The sequence below is a fragment of the Triticum aestivum genome, chromosome 3D (genome assembly GCF_018294505.1).
Source record: "Triticum aestivum cultivar Chinese Spring chromosome 3D, IWGSC CS RefSeq v2.1, whole genome shotgun sequence".
Classification (NCBI taxonomy): Eukaryota; Viridiplantae; Streptophyta; class Magnoliopsida; order Poales; family Poaceae; genus Triticum; species Triticum aestivum.
The window spans coordinates 16,319,408-16,341,946 of record NC_057802.1 but is presented as its reverse complement, the minus strand read 5'-3'; the positions used below and the strand labels follow the sequence as shown (position 1 = coordinate 16,341,946).

Genomic DNA, 22,539 nt, shown 5'->3' with positions numbered 1-22,539 from the left:
GAAAGTGAGTGGGAGCTCTGTAGCATTTCTCATATTATATGTGGATGACATACTATTGATGGGAAATGATATAGAATTCTTGGAAAGTATAAAGGCCTATTTGAATAAGTGTTTTTCAATGAAGGACCTTGGAGAAGCTGCTTATATATTAGGCATCAAGATCTATAGAGATAGATCAAGACGCCTCATTGGTCTTTCACAAAGTACGTACCTTGACAAGATATTGAAGAAGTTCAATATGGATCAGTCCAAGAAGGGGTTCTTGCCTGAATTGCAAGGTGTGCAATTGAGCACGGCTCAATGCCCGACCACGGCAGAAGATAGAGAAAAGATGAGTGTCATCCCCTATGCCTCGGCCATAGGGTCTATTATGTATGACATGCTGTGTACCAGACCTGATGTAAACCTTGCCGTAAGTTTGGTAGGAAGGTACCAAAGTAATCCCGGCAGGAACACTGGACAGCGGTCAAGAATATCCTGAAGTACCTGAAGAGGACTAAGGATATGTTTCTCGTTTATGGAGGTGACGAAGAGCTCGTCGTAAAGGGTTACGTCGACGCTAGCTTCGACACAGATCTGGATGACTCCAAGTCACAAACCGGATACGTGTATGTTTTGAATGGAGGGGCAGTAAGCTGGTGCAGTTGCAAGCAAAGCGTCGTGGCGGGATCTACATGTGAAGCGGAGTACATGGCGGCCTCAGAGGCAGCACAGGAAGCAGTCTGGATAAAGGAGTTCATTACCGACCTAGGGGTGATTCCCAATGCGTCGGGCCCGATGACTCTCTTCTGTGACAACACTGGAGCTATTGCCCTTGCCAAGGAGCCCAGGTTTCACAGGAAGACCAGGCATATCAAGCGTCGCTTCAACTCCATTCGTGAAAGTGTTCAAAATGGAGACATAGATATTTGTAAAGTACATACGGACCTAAATGTAGCAGATCCGTTGACTAAACCTCTCCCTAGAGCAAAACATGAACAACACCAGAACTCTATGGGTGTTCGATTCATCACAATGTAACTAGATTATTCACTCTAGTGCAAGTGGGAGACTATTGGAAATATGCCCTAGAGGCAATAATAAATGGTTATTATTATATTTCCTTGTTCATGATAATTGTCTATTGTTCATGCTATAATTGTGTTATCCGGAAATCGTAATACATGTGTGAATACATAGACCACAACGTGTCCCAAGTAAGCCTCTAGTTGACTAGCTCGTTGATCAACAGATAGTCATGGTTTCCTGACTATGGACATTGGATGTCATTGATAACGGGATCACATCATTAGGAGAATGATGTGATGGACAAGACCCAATCCTAAGCATAGCATAAAAGATCGTGTAGTTCGTTTGCTAGAGCTTTTCCAATGTCAAGTATCATTTCCTTAGACCATGAGATCGTGCAACTCCCGGATGCCGTAGGAGTGCTTTGGGTGTGCCAAACGTCACAACGTAACTGGGTGACTATAAAGGTACACTACGGGTATCTCCGAAAGTGTCTGTTGAGTTGGCACGGATCGAGACTGGGATTTGTCACTCCGTATGACGGAGAGGTATCTCTGGGCCCACTCGGTAATGCATCATCATAATGAGCTCAATGTGACTAAGGAGTTAGCCACGGGATCATGCATTACGGTACGAGTAAAGTGACTTGCCGGTAACGAGATTGAACAAGGTATTGGGATACCGACGATCAAATCTCGGGCAAGTAACGTACCGATTGACAAAGGGAATTGTATACGGGATTGATTGAATCCTCGACATCGTGGTTCATCCGATGAGATCATCGTGGAGCATGTGGGAGCCAACATGGGTATCCAGATCCCGCTGTTGGTTATTGACCGGAGAGGTGTCTCGGTCATGTCTGCATGTCTCCCGAACCCGTAGGGTCTACACACTTAAGGTTCGGTGACGCCCTGGTTGTAGAGATATTAGTATGTGGAAACCCGAAAGTTGTTTGGAGTCCCGGATGAGATCCCGGACGTCACGAGGAGTTCCGGAATGGTCCGGAGGTGAAGAATTATATATAGGAAGTCCAGTTTCGGCCACCGGGAAAGTTTCGGGGGTTATCGGTATTGTACCGGGACCATCGGAAGGGTCCCGGGGGTCCACCGGGTGGGGCCATCTGTCCCGGAGGGCCCCATGGGCTGAAGTGGGAGGGGAACCAGCCCCTAGTGGGCTGGGGCGCCCCCCTTGGGCCTCCCCCTGCGCCTAGGGTTGGAAACCCTAGGGGTGGGGGAGCGCCCCACTTGGCTTGGGGGGCAAGCCACCCCCCTGGGCCGCCGCCCCCCCCCCCTCAGATGGGATCTCCAGGGGGGCGGCGCCCCCCAGGGCCCCTATAAATAGTGGGGGGAGGGAGGGCAGCAGCACCACAGCCCCTGGCGCCTCCCTCTCCCCCTGCAACACCTCTCCCTCCCGCTTGCGCTTGGCGAAGCCCTGCCGGGATTCCTGCTACTGCCACCACCACGCCGTCGTGCTGCTGGATCTCCATCAACCTCTCCTTCCCCCTTGTTGGATCAAGAAGGAGGAGACGTCGCTGCTCCGTACGTGTGTTGAACGCGGAGGTGCCGTCCGTTTGGCACTCGGTCATCGGTGATTTGGATCACGGCGAGTACGACGCCATCATCCCCGTTCACTTGAACGATTCCGCTCACGATCTACAAGGGTATGTAGATGCACTCCTTTCCCCTCGTTGCTAGTATACTCCATAGATGGATCTTGGTGATGCATAGGAAATTTTAAAATTCTGCTATGATCCCCAACACCCATACCCCTCACCGTGTTAGGGACGCAAAATCAAGGAACATAACACCGGTATGACGGAAACTAGGGCGGCAAGATTGGAACAAAACACCAGGCATAAGGCCGAGCCTTCTGCCCTTTACCAAGTATATAGATGCATTAATTAAATAAGAGATATTGTGATATCCCAACATAAACATGTTCCCACATGGAGCAAACTTCAACTTCACCTGCAACTAACAACGCTATAAGAGGGACTGAGCAAAGCGGTAACATAGCCAAACAACGGTTTGCTAGGAGGGGTGAAAAAGGTTAGAGGCTATCATGGGAATTTGGGAGGCTTGATGAACAAGTGGTAGGTAGCGCGACATAGCGATAGCATCGAGACAACTAGCATAGCAAAGATAGTAGTGAGATCCAAGGTGACGGTCATCTTGCCTGAAATCCCGCTAGGAAGAAGAACGAGTCCATGAAGAAGATGAAGCCACGTATATGAACCAAGCGTAGTCGAACGAATCCTCACGATTGCAGCGAAACAGGAACTATTGAGGAGAAGCACATCCGGAAAGAAGCAAACAGCACGGTAAACACTCAACACATGATGCACATCCCAGTATGATGCAAGGCAAGTCTATAAGAAGCTACTCATGGCAAAAGATGATGCATACAAGAGCAACGCATCAAAACAAGTTTAAATGAAGCCGGATACAACATATAACAATTCCGGAAAGCCCCATATGCAAATTTCGAAATTGGTCCAGATCTGAATAAACCTTATGTTCAAGTTGTTTAACAGCAAATAAAGATGCACCAATATGATCTACACGAGATTTTAGTCAAGTTACATATAAAGTTCATTTAATTCGGAGCTACGGCCTAGAAGATATGAGCAAAACACGTTAAGCATGGCGTTGAAGCAAAATGCATTCAAACATCAAGCAAACACACTCCAAACATGGATGCAACAAGGTAACATGAAACTACATGCAAAGCTAAACAAGTTTCATATAGAGCACACTCAAAACGGAGCAACGGTTCAACACATACACACAATACAAGTTTAAAGGACAAGCTGTCCAAAACAGCAACTAGGCACCTTGCAAGCATTAAAACAATATGCTACAGCACCTCAATATGAAAACAAATGGCATGGGCATGATGTACAGGTAAAGCATAACAAAACATGAACACCGAGCTATTTCCATAAATCAATAGAACATGCTCAAAAGGACATGGCAAGATTGCAAATAATAACAGTTCACAGACTTAGCAGAAATTCACTGGACATGGCAGAAATAACATCAGGTTGCAATGTTTAGAGCTATCAAAAAACATGTTACATACAAAGGCATGGCGTGCTAAAGCTAAAGGCACAACAAAACTCCCTTACTGACCTTATTCTAAAGATCAACAGAAAAGATTGTAGTATCCATGCAAACATGGCAAATGATATGACAGATTCAGAACTGGTGAAAATAACAGTACATGGCAGAAACTACGATAAGTAGGCATGTTGGTGAGCTTGTACCACTCACCACAGAGAATTTCATGGCATGAGAAGTAAACCCAAAGTAATATGGCATAATTATGAAGCTAAGCATGGCAAGAGAAAGTCCATAGGGTACATAGAGCACTAGTTATTGACATGGCAAAACTGAACTTAATATTAACAGGCTGACAGCAACATTATGTAGCAAGTTTGGAGGATGATAACAACAAGCTATAGCAGGCTATAAATGCAACCCAAGGCATGTATGGATTCAACATAACATGTAAAACAAAACATCCTTAGTGAACATCTCCAGATTATGCATAGAACTCATGGTAGCAGCAGGTTTACATGGCATCACAATATAATAGTTTCAGACTTAGCAGCAATGACCAAGTCACAGAAATCAGCAACATCACGGAGGCTACTTTACAAGCTTGTTTCAATCAACACATGGCATATCATGAAGAGTGGATTGCACCAAAGCAAACATGGCATCTTGTAGCCCATAAAACATGTAGGCATCAAGCTCAAAAGAAAATCACACAAAAAGATATAAAAATGACAAATGAGCAAGTTCTGTTAAACTACAGCAGACAACATTATGTAGCACTCTTGCAACAATGATAATGGCAACAAGATGGATTCAAACAAGCCTGGCACAATGTAATGAAATGAAGAGCACCTCATGGTGAACATTTTGATATATCATTCATGCAAAACGGAGCTATATGCATGAAGTTATGGCATGGCAAAGTAGCACCCATAATGTGAAAATCCTGGGGACTTAGTGAAAAACTACCAGCGCGAAACGGGATCCAGGTCGGGGGTAGCTCGATCTCTGCTACAGAATGGCGCCGGCGGAAGTCAACGGCGATGATGGGGTGGCGTGGGGCTCCGGTAGGCGTTGGGGAGGCCGGGAATGGGTGGATCCGGACATGGGGACCCCGAATCCGACCGCGGTGGTCGACGGTGGTGCTCGTGGAGGCGGGATCCGGTCGCGGTGATGGTGGGACGGCCATGGCAGGAGCTCCTGCGGGAGAGGAAGAAGAAGGTGAGGGAGAGAAGAATGAGCGGAGGGAGGAAGGAGACGACGGGCAGGGCGGCGGAGCACTCATCTCCGGCGAGGTCCGGTCGTCGGAGGCAGGCGGCGACGAGGCGGCGTGGTCGAGCGCTCGGGAGCGAGCTCGGGCGGGAGCTGCGAGGACGGCGATGCCAGCGACGAGCGGCGGCGCTGCGCGGGCGCCTCGGGCCCAGATCCGGCCCGGGGCGGGCCGCGGATGGGCCTGCGGGCTGCAGCGGTTGGTGGGAGGGGAGTGGAGGTGAGGTGGCGGCGCGGGAGTGGTGGAGGGTGGCGGCGGCGACGACGTGGCGCGACGGGATTGGCCGGAGCGACGTGGCTGCGGGGCGGTGGACATGTCCGGCGCGGGTGGACATGTCCGGCGGCGCGAGGAAGAGGAAGGCTAGGGTTTCGTCCGCAAATTTCGGTGGAGAGGGCATATTTATAGGTAGAGGGAGCTAGGAGAGTCCAAATGGGGAGCGGTTTCGCCCACACGATCACGATCCAATGACCGAGAGCATGAAGGGGGTTTGGATGGGCTAATGAGCTGTGGTGAAGGGGGGCTGGACTGCAAAGAAGAGGGGTTTCGGGGTACGCGGTTAACCGTTTGGGCGTCGAACGGACTCCAAATGGAACGAAAATTGACAGGCGGTCTACCTACTCTAAAACAACACCGCACCTCAAGTTTCATCCCATTCCGAGAACATTTAAATGCCACTCACGACACAAGGTCTGAGAGGGGCAACGGGTGCGTGTCAGAGTGTCGGATCGCTAAACGGACAACGGGGAAAAAGGCCGGATGCAAGTTTTGAAAATATGAGGATGCAATGCAGATGATGACATGGAAAAATGCAACACACAAGCAAATGACATGGCAATGACGGCGAAAAACTGGGAGACACCTGGCGCATCGGATTCGGGGCGTTACAGTATTCACCTCAAGGGTGATGTCAACAATAATAACTCATTCCACCCATATTCAACTGGACGTATGTGCCTAGATTTTTCCTCACCACATGATGCTTGCCAAAGGAGAAAAATAAAAAAGGAATATAGAGAAGAAACTTGACTCTTGCATAAAAGTAAAAACATAAAAGTAAAACATAGGCCCTTCGCAGAGGGAAGCAGAGGTTGCCATGCACTTATTTGTTTGTATGCTCAACCCCTTAGTGCAAAAGAACGTCACGTTGTATTGCCCCTTGTGATGGCAACCTTTATTATGCAATCTGTCGCTTTTATTCTTCACCATCACAAGTTCATACAATGCTCAATTTTCTCTTACACTAAATGATCTCACACTTTTAGAAGCAATTTTTATTGCCTTATTGCACCAATGACAACTTACTTGAGGGATCTTACTCAATCCCTAGGTAGGTATGATGGACTCTTGAAAATAAGATTTGGGTTTAAGGGTTTTTGGATGCACAAGTAGTATCTCTACTTAGTGCGGAATTTTTGGCCAGCAAAGATAGGGGGCAAGCACCACATGTTGAAGGATCTATAACAATATAACTTCTATGTGAATATGAACAAACATAAATCAGTACGTTGTCTTCCTTGTCCAACGTCAACAATTTTGGCATATAATGTTTTGATGGGGGCTCACGGTCACAAAAGATTTCCAGGATAGTGTATTTATATGTGAATCTTCTCTTCCCTTATTAATTCTTTCATGATTGCATCATTGACCAATGCTATGTTTGTCAATCTCTAATAAAATTTCCTACTTATACTTTTCCTTATGTGGTGTCATCACCTACCATAAGATTAGCATATGATCTTTTTAATTTATTTCCTTTCTTTTTATTGCAACATGAAAGTAAAGAAAGTAAAAACTCAAACTAAACTTTATTATATATCTCGCACACGATTACAAGGATAGATCACTAAGCAAGCTCTCGAAAAGAAAGGATCAAACTAAACTTTTATTCATCTAAAGCAGAAGATCGAACCAAAATAAGTAAAGGCAAAAGATAGTGGGGGTGATACGATACCGGGGCACCTCCCCAAGCTTGGCGGAAGCCAAGGGGAGTGCCCATACTCAATACTCAATTTTCTTTTGGTGATGAAGAAGAAGGTGGTGGTGAAGGAATGGTATTCTCCAATATAACCATGAGTAGATCCTTCAAGCCTTGAATCTCCCGAAGGGCTCGATGAAGTAACTCACTGTTTTTCTTCACCTCAGCCATTATGTGTTTATTTTCCGGGCCCCAAGGGTTTGTTCCTGCATTGCTTTCTCTTGGGCGAGATATGTCCCAATTGGACGGTATGTGCACACGAGGGGTATTCTCGAACCCATAATTGTCAATCAAATTGTGAAAATTGCTATGATGTGACATGTGTAAAGGCCTTCTTGGTGGGAGTCCTTCATGCTCTTCGAGACTCTCCTAATTATTTGATGATCTCATAGCCTGATGAGGATTAGGATGAGTGGGGATGCCTGCCAATGTGCCTCTCTCGGAAGTCGGAGGGTGGACCCCGGAAGGATTTTCCTCCCCGTCCTCCATAGCAACCTCTTCAGCTTCCTCTCTCCATAGATCCTCCTGAACCAACCCTACATCTTCCTCTCCGTTGCTGGGAGGTGAGGAAGACATGATGCTAGCCTAGCTGAATCTGTCAGAAAATAGCAAGGAAAAGAAAACAGAAGATTTCTCCTTGATACGGTGGTCAATACGTTCGGGGGGTATATAAAGATTTTTTTATCTTGGGAAACAAGCAAACGGTAGAAAAACGGAGTTCGGAAGGTACCCGAGGTGGGCACAACCCACCTGGGCGCGCCTGGCGCGCCCTGGTGTCTTGTGCCCACCAGGGTGACCTTCCTGGTTGTTTCTTTTGTTATATTCCAAAACTGACAAAAAATATTTTTGTGGATTTTTTGGAGTTCGTTTACTTGCCGTATCACGTACCTCCTTTTTTCACGATTCTGGAGTGTTCCGGAAGGACTCTTTTATGTGTTCTTCCGGTGTCGTAGTTTGGATAATATTACTTTCAACATTAATGGGCGTACCTGAGATATAATGTTTTATTCCTCGCCCATTAACAACCTTCGGGTTAGTGCCTTCGGCATTATTTATTTTGATAGCTCCAGACCGATAAACCTCCTCGATAACATAGGGTCCTTCCCATTTAGAGAGGAGTTCTCCGACAAAGAATCTAAAACGAGAGTTGTACAAAAGAACATATTCTCCAACTTTAAACTCATGCTTTTGAATTCTTTTATCATGCCATCTTTTAAAATTTTCTTTAAATAACTTGGCATTTCATAAGCTTGGGTTCTCCATTCATCTAATGAGCTATATCAAATAACCTCTTTTCACCGGCAAGTTTGAAATCATAGTTGAGTTCTTTGATTGCCTGATACGTCTCCAACGTATCTATAATTTTTATTGTTCCATGCTGTTTTATCAATCTTGGATGTTTTATAATCATTTTATAGTCATTTTATATCATTTGTTTGGTACTAACCTATTGACATAGTGCCAAGTGCCAGTTGTTGTTTTTTCCATGTTTTTTACATCGCAGGAAATCAATATCAAACGGAGTCCAAATGCCACGAAACTCCACGATGATTTTTTATGGGCCAGAAGGAAGGCAATGGGCCCTGGTTGCACCTGGGGGGTGCCCCAAGGGGGGCACAACCCACTAGGGCGCGCCAGGAGGCCCAGGCGTGCCCTGGTGGGTTGTGCCCACCTCGGGTGCCCCCCGGATCGCCTCTTTGCTCTATAAATACCCAAATATTTCAGAAACCCTAGGACGGTCGACGAAATATTCATCCAGCTGCCGCAGAGTCCAGAACCACCAGATCCAATCTAGACACCATCTCGGATGGGGTTCACCACCTCCATTGGTGCCTCTCCGATGATGCATGAGTAGTTCTTTGTAGACCTTCGGGTCTGTAGTTAGTAGCTAGATGGATTTCTCTCTCTCTCTCTCTCTCACTGATTATCAATACAATGGTCTCTTGGAGATCCATATGATGTAACTCTTTTGCGGTGTGTTTGTTGGGATCTGATGAACTTTGAGTTTATGATCAGTCATATCTTTTTATATCCATGAAAGTTATTTGAGTTTATTTGATCTCTTATAGCCTCGTATTTCTTCTCCAATATTTGGGTTTTTTTGGCCAACTTGATCTATTTATCTTGCAATGGGAAGAGGTGCCCGATAGTGGGTTTGATCTTATGGTGCTTGATCCCAGTGACAGAAGCGGAACCGACACGTATGTATCGTTGCTACTAAGGATAAAAAGACGAGATCTATATCTACCGCCATATAGATAAACGGATCTTGTCTACATCATGTCATCGTTTTTATTGCATTACTCCATTTTTCCATGAACTTAATACACTAGATGCATGTTGGATAGCGGTCGATGTGTGGAGTAATAGTAGTAGATGCAGGCAGGAGTCGGTCTACTAATCTTGGACGTGATGCCTATGTAATGATCATTGCCTGGATATCGTCATAATTATTTGAAGTTCTACCAATTGCCCAACAGTAATTTGTTTACCCACCGTTTGCTATTTTTCTCGAGAGAAGCCACTAGTGAAACCTACGGCCCCCGGGTCTTATTTCTCATATATTTTCCTTGCGATGTACTTTTCCTTTGCATTTTTATTCAGATCTATTAAACCAAAAATACAAAAATACTTCGCTGCACTTTATTTTATTTTTGATCTATTATTTCAATCTATTACAATTTTCTCCCGTCTCCGTGCCAATTTCTAGCGCCGTTACCCGAAAGGGATTGACAACCCCTTTAACACGTCGGGTTGCGAGTGGCTGTTATTTGTGTGCAGGGGTTGTTTACGTTTCGTTGCTTGGTTCTCCTACTGGTTCAATACCTTGGTTTCATTACCGAGGGAAATACATACCGTTGCTATGCTACATCATCCTCTCCTCTTGGGGGAAACACTGACGTAGTCTTAGCAAACATCATCATTGCCCAATATGCTTTATGTTCTAACTCAAGAGGCAAATGACAAGCCTTTCCATAAACCATTTTATAAGGAGACATACCCATAGGATTTTTGTATGCTGTTCTATAAGCCCAAAGTGCATCATCTAATTTCTTAGACCAATTCTTCCGGGACCTATTGACAGTCTTTTGCAAAATTAATTTTATTTCTCTATTGCTAAGTTCAACTTGACCACTAGACTGAGGATGATAGGGTCATGCAATTCTATGGTTAACATCATACTTGGCAAGAATTTTACGGAAAGCACCATGAATAAAGTGTGAACCACCATCAATCATTAAATATCTAGGGACTCCAAACCTTGGGAAAAAACTTCCTTAAGCATTTTAATATAGGTGTTGTGATCAGCACTGCTGGTTGGAATAGCTTCTACCCATTTAGTTACATAATCAACAGCAACTAGAATATGGGTATACCCATTAGAGGAAGGAAAAGGTCCCATGTAATCAAATCCCCAAACATCAAATGGTTCAACAGCAAGTGAATAATTCATAGGCATCTCTTGACGCTTACCGATATTACCTATTCATTGACATTCTTCACAAGATAAGACGAACTTACGGGCATCCTTGAAGAGAGTAGGCCAATAGAACCCAGATTGCAATACCTTGTGAGCAGCTCTGTCTCCAGCATGATGCCCTCCATAAGCTTCGGAGTGACATTTCCGTAGGATTTGTCCCAGTTCATGCTCAGGTACACAACGTCTGATAATACCATCTACTCCTTCTTTATAAAGATGTGGATCATCCCAAAAGTAATGTCTTAAATCATAGAAGATTTTTTTTCTTTTGTTGGTATGTAAAGCTAGGTGGTAAATATTTAGCAACAATGTAATTAGCATAGTCAGCATACCAAGGAGTGTTATGAGAAACATTTATTGCAGCTAACTGCTCATCAGGAAAACTATCATCAATAGGTAGGGGTCATCAAGCACGTTTTCAAGCCTAGATAAGTTATCAGCTACGGGGTTCTCAGCTCCTTTTCTATCAGTGATATGTAAATCAAATTCTTGTACCAAGAGAACCCATCGAATAAGTCTAGGTTTAGCATCTTTCTTTTCCATAAGATATTTTATAGCAGCATGATCGATGTGAACAATTAGTTTTGAATCAACAGTGTAAGATCTAAATTTATCACAAGCAAAGACCACTGCTAGGAATTCTTTTTCAGTAGTTGCATAATTTCGTTGAGCATTGTCTAGAGTTTTACTAGCATAATGAATAACATTCAGTTTCTTATCAACTCTTTGCCCTAGAACAGCACCAACAGCATAATCACTAGCATCACACATAATTTCAAAAGGCAAGTTCCAATCAGGTGCAGAAATTAAGGCTTTCTTGAGTGTTTCAAAGGCTTCTAAGCAATCATCATCAAAAACAAACGGAACATCCTTTTGAAAAAGATTTGTAAGAGGCCTAGAAATTTTAGAAAAGTCTTTGATAAATCTCCTATAGAAACCAGCATGACCTAGGAAACTACGAATACCTTTTATATCCTTAGGACATGGCATTTTCTCAATTGCATCAACCTTATCTTTGTCCACTTCAATACCTCTTTCAGAAATTTTATGGCCCAAAACAATACCTTCATTAACCATAAAGTGGCACTTCTCCCAATTCAAGACAAGATTTGTTTGCTCGCATCTTTGCAAAACTCGATCAAGATTGCTTAAACAATCATCAAAAGACTTCCCATAAACTGAGAATTCATCCATGAAAACCTCAACAATCTTTTCACAAAAGTCAGAGAATATAGCAGTCATACATCTTTGAAAGATAGCAGATGCACTGCATAAACCAAAAGTCTTACGTCTATAAGCATAAGTTCCAAAGGGACAAGTGAAAGTGGTCCTTTCTTGACCAGGTTGAGAAACAGGTATTTGTGATAAACTAGAGTATCCATCAAGGAAGCAAAAATGTGTGTGCTTAGATAATCTTTCTAGCATTTGATCGATAAAACGCAGAGGGTAATGATCTTTTCTAGTTGCTTTATTTAATTTACTAAAATCAATTACCATTCTATAGCCTGTAACAATTCTTTGTGGAATAAGTTCATTCTTATCATTAGGAACAACAGTAATACCTCCTTTCTTAGGGACATAATGAAGAGGACTTACCCATCTACTATCAGCTATAGGATAGATTATACCTGCTTCCAGAAGTTTTAATATTTCTGTTCTTACCACTTCCTTCATCTTCGGATTTAACCGACGTTGGTGATCAACAACGGGTTTAGCATCAGGTTCCATATCAATCTTGTGCTGACATAGAGTGGGACTAATGCCCTTTAAATCATCAAGAGTATATCCAATATCAGCTCGGTGCTTCCTTAGAACTTACAATAATCTTTCTTCTTCATGTTCTGAATGGCTAGCACTAATAATAACAGGATATATCTTCTTTTCATCAAGATAAGCATATCTCAAAGTGTCTGGCAATTTTTTTAATTCAAACACAGGATCACCTTTAGGTGGAGGAGGACCTCCTAGAGTATCAATAGGAAAATTGTGTTTAAGCAGAGGACGTTGTTCAAAGAAAATCTTATCTATTTCATTTCTTTCATGCATATGTAAATCATTTTCATTGTCTAGCAAATATTGTTCTAGTGGATCAGTAGGAGGCACAGCAATAGAAGCAAGACCAATTATTTCATCCTTACTAGGCAATTCTTTTTCATGAAGCTTTCTACTAAACTTGGAAAAATTAAACTCATGAGACTCATCACCAAAACTAGCACCGACAGTTTGTTTCTCACAATCTATTTTAGCATTAACGGTGTTCAAGAAAGGTCTACCAAAGATAATGGGACAAAAGTCATCTTGTGGGGAACCAAGAACAAGAAAATCAGTAGGGTATTTTATTTTCCCACACAAGACTTCAACATCTCTAACAATCTCGAGTGGTGTGATGGTGTCTCTATTAGCAAGTTTAATAGTGGCACCCATTTCTTCTAAGCGGGTGCTATGTCATTCATAATTTCTTGATATAAAGTAAAGGGAATAGCACTCACGCTAGCACCTATGTCACATAAACCATGATAACGGTGATCTCCTATTTTAACTGAGACAACAAGCATGCCATCAACGGGTCTATGTTTATCCTCTTTATCAGGTTTGGCAATTCTAGTAGCTTCATTACAGAAGTAAATAACATGCCCATCTATATTTTCTTTCAGGAGATCCTTAACCATAGCAACACTAGGCTCTACTTTAATTTGTTCATCAGGTTTAGGTATTCTAATATAACTTTTGTTGACCACAATTGAAACTTTAGCATGTTCCTTTATCCTAACAGGGAAAGGTGGTTTCTCAAAATAAGCAGTAGGAACAACTGGATCAACATTATAAAGTATAGTTTCCCCTTTAGCTGGTAACAGTTCTTTAATTTCTTCTTTAATAGGTGGGTGATATTTAAACCACTTCTTTTTAGGGAGATCAACATGGTAGCAAATGATTCACAAAAGGAGTATACTATCTCAGAGTCAAGTCCATATTTAGTGCTAAACTTTTGAAAAGAATCAGTATTCATAAAAGATTTAACACAAACATACTTAAGCTTAATACCTGACTCTTTACCTTCGTCGAGTTCCCAATCTTCAGAGTTGCGTTTAATTCTTTCCAAAAGATCCCACCGAAATTCAATAGTCTTTTTTATTAAAGAACCAGCACAAGAAGTATCAAGCATGGATCGATCATTATGAGAAAGCCGAGCATAAAAATTCTGGATAATAATTTCTCTTGAGAGCTCATGATTGGGGCATGAATATAAAATTGACTTAAGCCTCCACCAAGCTAGAGCGATACTTTCTCCTTCACGAGGCCAAAAATTATATATGTAATTCCGATCACAATGAACTAGATGCATAAGATAAACATTTTGGCGGAACTCCAATTTCAATCGATCCCAATTCCAAGATCCAATATCATCGCATAGCCTATACCATGCTAATGCTTTTCCCTTCAAAGATAAAGGGAAAACCTTCTTCTTAACTTCAACTCTAGGTAAACCTACAAGTTTAAACAATTCACAAATTTGTTCCACATATATCAAGTGCATATCAGGATGTTCGGTTCCATCTCCTACATAAGGATTAGCTAGCAGTTGTTCTATCATACCCGAAGGAATTTCATATTCAATATTTACAGTAGGTGCAGTAGGTTGAGGGGTAGCTAATTGTGGTTCCGTTCGAGGTGACGATACCCCGAACAAACCCCTCAAAGGATTGTTTTCCATAGTAACAAGTGACAGTAAATTTCAGCACACTATATAAATGTTTCCTTACCAAATTCCACTCACCAAAGGCGCTTCACTCCCCGGCAACGGCGCCAGAAAATAGACTTGATGACCCACAAGTATATGGGATCAATTGTAGCTCTTTTCAATAAGTAAGAGTGTCGAACCCAACAAAGAGCAGAAGGAAATGACAAGTGGTTTTCAGCAAGGTAATGTCTGCAAGTGCTGAAATTATAAGTAATAGAGTAGTTTGATAACAAGATAATTTGTAACGAGCAAGTAATGATAGTAGTGACAAAAGTGCAGTAAGATAGCCCAATCCTTTTGAGGCAAAGGACAGGCCAAAACGGTCTCTTATAGTAAGCAAAGCGTTCTTGAGGGTACACGGGAATTTCATCTAGTCACTTTCATCATGTTGATTCGATTCGTGTTCGCTATTTTGATCATTTGATATGTGGGTGGACCGGTGCTTAGGTGTTGTTCTTACTTGAACAAACCTCCTACTTATGATTAACCCCCTCGCAAGCATCCGTAAATACGAGAAAAGTATTAAGAATAAATTCTAACCATAGCATTAAACTTTTGGATCCAATCGGTCCCTTACGGAATAGCGCATAAACTAGGGTTTAAGCTTCTGTCACTCTCGCAACCCATCATCTAATAACTACTCCACAATGCATTCCCTTATGCCCAAATATGGCGAAGTGTCATGTAGTCGACTTTCACATAACACCACTAAGGGAATCACAACATACATACTATCAAAATATCGAACACATATCAAATTCACATGATTACTTGCAACATGATTTCTCCTGTGACCTCAAGAACAAAAGTAACTACTGACAAATGATAATCATACTCAAGATCAGAGGGGTATTAAATAGCATAATGGATCTGAACATATAATCTTCCACCAAATAAACCATATAGTAATGAATTACAAGATGTAATCAACACTACTAGTCACCCACAAGCACCAATCTATAGTTCCGGTACAAAGATTGAACACAAGAGATGAACTAGGGTTTGAGATAAGATGGTGTTGTTGAAGATGTTGATGGAGATTGCCCTCCCCAAGATGGAAGAGTCATTGGTGATGATGATGACGATGATTTCCCCCTCCGAGAGAGAAGTTCCCCCGGTGGAATTGCTCCGCCGGAGGGCAAAAGTGCTCCTGCCCAAGTTCCGCCTCGAGACGGCGGTGCTCCGTCCTGAAAGTCCTCTCCTTATTTTTTCTAGGTCAAAATGACTTATATAGCAGAAGATGGGCACCGGAGGTGGGCTGAGGAGAGCACAACCCACCAGGGCGCGCCTGGGCTCCCTGGCGCGCCCAGGTGGGTTGTGCCCACCTGGTGGGCCCCCTCTGGTACTTATTGGCTCCAATATTCCTCATATATTCCATAAAGATTCTCCATAAAGTTTCAGCTTGTTTGGAGTGGTGCAGAATAGGTGGCCTGACGTAGCTTTTCCAGGTCCAGATTTCCAGCTGTTGGAATTCTCCTTCTTTGTGTATACCTTGCATATTATGAGAGAAAAGGCATTAGAATTATTTCAAAAAGCATTACTATGCATAAAAATATCATAAATATCAGTAGGAAAATATGATACAAAATGGACGTATCAACCGTCTTTCCGTGAGTCAGCTCGAATCAACTCGCGAGGAGCGCCGGTGCCGCGTGCTCTGCCGTTGATGTCGCTGCGCACGCTGCGGTCATCAATGCGTAAGTCGATCATCGCACAGGGCAGCTCAGAGTCACCTCCTTTATTGTTTGGGGTCAGCTCGCAGCCTCGCACAGTTCCATTGTGCCTGGAGTAGGAAATACACAGTATTTTTTTTGTACGGATGAAAATGCGCTTTTTATGTGTGTTTTATTTTAACTGAAAAATAGACTTGGGGAAGAGAATAGGTGGGTCCTCAGATGAAGAATGGGCGGACGGGAGCACAAATGGGAGCGGGCAAGCCCCGTCCACATATGAAATTCTGGCCAAAAATTTAGTACCACCTCAGATAAAAAAGTTGATGGTAAATGGATGTAAAAAATAGTGAAAATGTACCGAGTGCGGATTTTTGGAGGCCGAGCTCCGTAGAGCTCGGTATTCTGAAAATATCAAAAAGCATACCTAGAAGTTTCATAAAAATCTGGAAAAAATTACATGGAAACATACATGTATTCCTCAAGAACGTGTTAAATTTTGAAACTGTGATTTGTAAGCTGTACCGAAAAAACAAAATTCCGGCCAACAACAAAAATAAAAGGCCCGTTTAAAAATGGATATTTGATTTTTCCTGTACGCCGCATATGAAGGTATAATGTTGTGAAATTTTGCACATATGTAGTATACATGTGTATGTGTGTTCACAAATAATTAAGAAATTTTTTGCGCTCTGGAAAAATGAAATTTGAAAACGAGCTCCCTTAAGCTCGGCCTCCGTTGGCATTTTTGGAAACATATCTTATTTTATTAGTAGGTATAAATAGATATGTTTTTAAAAGAAATGTAGAACTTTTTTTTCATGATAATATGTGTCTTATTTATATCATAAAAAACAAAATACAAGTCACGTAAAGACCGACATGACAAAACTAAAAAGATAGCAAAACATCTCTGAGCTTGACACCAACGCCCGTCACCTGTCTCCGGTACCACCACAGCAGCCACCGAAGAAAAAGAATGACGAATCACCTCCTCACCCGAGATCGACGCGGCTCCATCGCTGATATGCAGTTTTGCGGACCTCCAAGGTGGCTCACCAAAAGTGAAGCCCTTACCGTTGAACGAATCAGACCGGGGCAACACCCCGGACACGCCATCGAACTCCAGATCTGGCACCCCACCACGACTAAAACGCCGAAGGAGGAAACCGTATCTGTCATCCACGAACCACGAGCCCAGCACATGCTCCGTCTTCCAGATGTCGTCGATGCAGACCACAATCTGCATCCGCTCCTGGACTACCTCCCAAGCTCCGTGCCGACGCTGGAGCAAACGCCGTCGCAACGGCGGAGCCCGAGGACACAGGTCCACCACGAGGATGTCGGCGCCGCCATGCCATCCTTGCTTGAACAGACTGGTTTCCAAATCCATCCCCAACCATAGGACCGATGGCCTCGTCAGGGAAGGATCCGCAGAATCTTTATTCAGCATTGTCATCGTCGTCGCCGAAGCAAAAACGATGAACAATCTAAAAACCTAGATACGAGAGAGTAAAAACGATCCGCACGCGTGGATCCGGCGACCCCCCTCACCACCGACGACAAGGGGAGCCGCCGGAGAGCGGCGTTGGAAGATCGGCCTCCCCTGGCGGCGGCTAGGGTTCCAGCCGCCAGGGACGAGAGGAAAACAGGAAAGAGTCGTAAGAAAAGTAGGACTTTCCTGTGAAATTTGGTAAAAGAAAGAAGAAGTACAGTAGAAAATAAACACGGCACACTATTGTATACATAAAGAAGGAGTATTTTACGAGTTTTATTAGATAAGCATTTCTACTTGCGCAGTGACGAATCACAAAAAATAGCTCTCTGCGCCTCGTCCATTCGGCGACTAGTCGACGCAGCTGACGCCACCACGCGGCGGCGGCGGCGCTTGTTCCCATCGCCGCCACCGGCATGGCCGAGGGCGCCGACGCGGAGGAGATGGGTAAGGGAGAGATCGCAGGCGCCGCCGCCGGTGCCGACGGCGTCTCCGCCGCGCCCCAGCCTGTCGAGCCCACCTGGGCCTTCTGGATCGGCAACCCGCAGGAGGAGTCCGCTGGCCGGGGGAACACCATCCACACCTTCTCCACCGCCGACGAGTTCCGGAGGTCTTTTCCCCCATCCTTGCCTCCTCCCAAACCCTCGTTCGTTAGTCCTAATCTGTTGGTTGCTTGTGAATGATCTATGAATCGATGATAACTGTAAATTTAGATGCCCTGCGAGCAACTCGCCTTAAGCCGACACAAGACTGCTGATCTGATGCTCGAGTCTAGTCTAGGACTAAAGTGCTCTCGGGCTCTAGTTTTGTGACCGGATTTCAGCCTCCCGCAAACAGGGATGTCTGAAAATCCACCAGTTATTTTAATTAAGCTGAACTGAGTAGTGTATATTGACTGACTCCCTGGGTTGTCTTCTCCCAGATGATAATACCTGCCACTACTCTCGCTACATTTGTTTCAGGGTAAAAATTTCTGCTTCAGAAATCTGGTTATGTTTGTTTTGATAATTTGTTTCATTCTTTACTGTATTTTCCACCTTTTGCGTTTACTACCAATTTCATATCCCTTCATGGCTAACAATTGAGTTGGGTGGTCTTTCAGCCTTTACAAAAATATCCTCCAACCTAGTAAATTGGGTGTGGGAGCTGACCTCCATTGCTTCAAGAATAAGATTGAGCCGAAATGTGAAGGCCCTATACGTCGTAATGGAGGTGCATGGACCATCAGTTGTGGCGAAGGGAAATCGCAGCCATTGTGGTTGGATACAGTAAGCATCTTTCGCATAATTCGTTTTGGACAATTTCTTTTTCTATAAATCCATCCTGACTCCTTTTGACAAATATCATGTTTAGATACTGGCATTGATTGGTGGAAAATTCGAATATGGTAATGAAATTTGTGGAGCGGTCCTTAGCGTGTGTGGGAAGCAGGAAACAATAGCTATATGGATTAAAGATGCTACTAATGAAGCTGCTCAGGTACAAGTCCTATAGTGCATACTACGAAATTGTTTGTTTCATTTCAGGCAACAGCCATGTGGTATGCTATATCATAGACTCAAAGTTTGTCAAATACCACTCTCTCCGTCTTAAAATAAGTGTCTCAAGCTTAGTACAACTTTGTACTTGAGACACTTATTTTGGGACGGAGGGAGTATAACTGTATAAGATAGTACTCCCTCCGTTCCAAAATAGATGACTCAACTTTGTACTAACTTTATACAAAGTTGAGTCATCTATTTTGGAACGGAGGGAGTATAATACTGTGATCCTGGTATATAAACAAGGATGGCATGGCTGTACCTGTATGGGGCCTTGTACAGTTGTGCTTGTACCAAATGTCATTCTGTAACTTGAAATGCTCTTATATGGTTATCTGAAGAGTTCAACGCAATTTAAGAAACTTATATTCCTCGAAAGACATAGCGGTACTTCGAATGGCAGAACATTGTCGAAGAAACTTAAACCTGAAAGGATGGTCATCTTTGGTTATATACTATGCATCTATGTTTGTGGTTTCCAACCTAAATTGTCCTAGGTAAAGGTTTCATTATTTCAGCCAAAATAGTGTGTCGTCCTGTATGGTTGGAATTGTTTTAACTTCTTTTTCTAATGAAATTGCTACATTTATCCGTTTCTTGGCGCATTGGTTTGAAGTATGTTTATATTAAATCCTTGTGTAAGCATTTGGTTTTCCTTTTTTGTTTAGCATTTTTCGTAGTTCTTACAATTGTGCTGCAATAGTATCCTTAAATCTGATAATCTCATGGCATTTTTATACTCGATTGAATGATGCAAGCAGTGGCGGATCTAGGCCCCAGGCCGGGGTCCCAGGCCTGGGGCACGAGGCCCAAATCCTTTGTGTGCTGTAGCAAAATACTGTAGCAATTGTACAGTATACAATGGGGGCCCGGGCGGCCTGCTGGGCTGGATCCGCCCCTGGATGCAAGGCATACTATTTTTGAAGCTTATTTGATAAATGTATGTAGGATAAATGAAGTATTTTACTCAGCGTGCTCCTTTCTCCCTCGCATGCACCTATTCATTAGCACTATCACCCATGCAAAATACTCCTTCATTCTTGTAAAGCAATCATCAGAGGTCAGTTTTATCACCTGTCTTTGTGCAAAGTCCAAAAACACTGCACATTAATCAACAGAGTGGATATTAGTATATACTGAGTGTTGGTTGGTGGTCCGTGTGCGTGTTTATTAAGTTGTTTCTGTCTGGATCATCCACATTTCATATTGTCTTAAACATCTTCCTTGTTATTTTACCAGCTAAGCATTGGCAAGCAGTGGAAGGAATTTCTGGAGTACAAGGACTCAATTGAGTTCATTGTTCATGATAGTGATGCAACGGCAGTACAATGCTGGTCTTCCACGTTTCCCGACGATCCCCTTGACGTCATCTACAACAAGGTCCCCAGTCACTGCAGCCGCGTGCGCTTTGCTGCCGTCTGCAGATCGTGGTGCACTGCAGCTTCGCGGCACCCTGCGCTGCCTGAACTCCCGTGGCTGCTCCTCTCGCCACGCGACCGTGACACAACGAAGCGCCTCTACTGTCCTGAGGACAGCAAGATCCTGCGCATCTCGCTCCCGAGCGATTTCATCGGCAACTGGTTCGTCGGCTGTCATGGTGGTGGCTGGGTTGCATCATTCGAACCACCACCGTTCAGGATCTTGAACATTTTCTCCAGTGTTGAGGTTGCGCTCTCCGAGAAACAGAAGGGGATTGTTTGCCCAGGCCGCCTTGGCCAGATCATCATTTGGAAAATCATCTTCTCCAAACCACCCACCTCAAGTGACTGTATCATTGCTGCCATCACCGACAATCACGGCATCGCGCTCTGCAGGGTTGGGTGTCCGAACGGTGGGTGGACGACGAAAGGACATGTAAGCTACACCATGGAGCTTGTAGACATTGCCTTTTGCAACGGTAAGCTCTATGGTCTCACACGGGACAGATGGGAACTTGTCAAGTTTGAGATCGGTGCTGATGAAGATGGTGCGCCCGTGGTCACAGCTGTTGATCGGCTGGTGGTCACTGTCGAGCACCAGCAGCCCCCCAGTGTCTGGGCCAACCGGGTGGATGCCAGCTACATTTTTGAGCTACACGGCAAGCTTGCGACGGCGGTGAGGTCCCCATGGTCACCCAACCTCAGACCTTTCTTCAAAGTGTTTGAACTCGTTGACATCGACGCCAGCGAGGGGATGGCACATGGCACACACAAATGGACAGAGGTGATGAGCTTGGGTGACTTTGCCCTATTCCTGGGTCCAAACAGCTCCAAGGCGGTGCATGTGTCAGCAGACAGGCGCGGCGGTGTGAAGAGAAACCACATCTACTACTCCTACCATCGCCGCTTAGCGCAGAAGGAGGTCCTTCTCAGCACTGACCTGGTGTTCCTGACAAGCTCCAACGCTGATGGTGATTCCGTGTACTACAGGGAAGATGAAAGCTTATCCGGAGCCGTGGGCGGCGTCCATAGGATTGGGGCAGTAGGATACTATGTCAGGGGTAGCCCTAATCCTCCAGTGTGGCTTCTCCCCCTAGCATAGTGGTCTTTTTAATATACATTGTATTGCTTAGCTGCTGCACATGCCTGGAAATTGTAGCATTCGCTGTATAACCGTAAATGCTCTATGGTTTCAACCATGTTGTATTTAGAACAAATTTACAGGAATTATAATCGATCTGTACTCATGCATAAGAAAAGAAGTAGTGAATCTTCTATATTCTTTTCCCAGTTAACTTGGGAGTTTGAGTTGAATGCCGGTGCATGGGAATAGCTTGCGGATATGAACTCAAATGAACAAGCTGAGATAATATTACCGTCTAAACGTCTGATAAGTAATGTGTCATGTGTCAAGATAGTTCCAGGTTTTTTTTTCCGTTGAGAAAAAACTTGTGTTGTTTGCCTGAGTGATCAAACTCCCGTCCTATATTTTTCTTGACAGCAGTTTCTTTTTCTTGAAACATGGGTAAAAGCTTTGCTTCATTTCATCATTGAATAAAAAGAAGGTTTTATGAACGGAAGTGTTGTTCTGCTCCCGGGTGCATTAGAAAAAAAGGAAAAGTCAAAAATAAATTCCTGACAAACCTTGTTGAATGTTTTATCAACATGCAAAATTTAGTGATGAAAACCATTAGTGGACGTCTAGAAAAAAGATTGATGTCCCAAAATGCTTTTAAAAATTGCCCTTTAAGAACATCATTTTTGTATGTTTTGCCTAGACCTCCACGAATATATTTTTAGCACGAGAATTTGTTTGTTCGTAAAACATTCATCAATGTTTCTCGCAAAAAAATATTATTTAAAATTATTATATATTTTTCTTT

General features: G+C 43.6%; 1 protein-coding gene across 2 annotated transcripts; it reads left to right on the top strand.

The window, feature by feature from the left end:
* Nucleotides 1-17,983: 17,983 nt before the first annotated feature.
* LOC123076925 (uncharacterized) lies at nt 17,984-21,970 on the top strand. 2 transcript variants are annotated; one of them, XM_044499080.1, is made up of 5 exons: nt 18,007-18,307; nt 18,620-18,660; nt 18,800-18,965; nt 19,051-19,176; nt 20,478-21,970. In XM_044499080.1, exons 2-5 carry the CDS (start codon nt 18,620-18,622, stop codon nt 21,756-21,758), a joined length of 1,614 nt encoding a protein of 537 aa, XP_044355015.1. In that variant the 5' UTR covers nt 18,007-18,307; the 3' UTR covers nt 21,759-21,970. The 2 variants fall into 2 exon arrangements, with proteins under 2 accessions (XP_044355014.1, XP_044355015.1); XM_044499079.1 differs by lacking the exon at nt 18,620-18,660 and having other exon boundaries at nt 17,984-18,307.
* Nucleotides 21,971-22,539: the final 569 nt, after the last annotated feature.

Bases quoted from the DNA above. Each gene is read 5' to 3' on its own strand.
- LOC123076925 (XM_044499079.1), top strand. From the start codon at position 18,114: ATGGCCGAGGGCGCCGACGCGGAGGAGATGGGTAAGGGAGAGATCGCA. The intron at 18,966-19,050 runs GTAAGCATCTTT...TATCATGTTTAG, and splicing joins AGCCATTGTGGTTGGATACA to ATACTGGCATTGATTGGTGG. The intron at 19,177-20,477 runs GTACAAGTCCTA...TTATTTTACCAG, and splicing joins CTACTAATGAAGCTGCTCAG to CTAAGCATTGGCAAGCAGTG.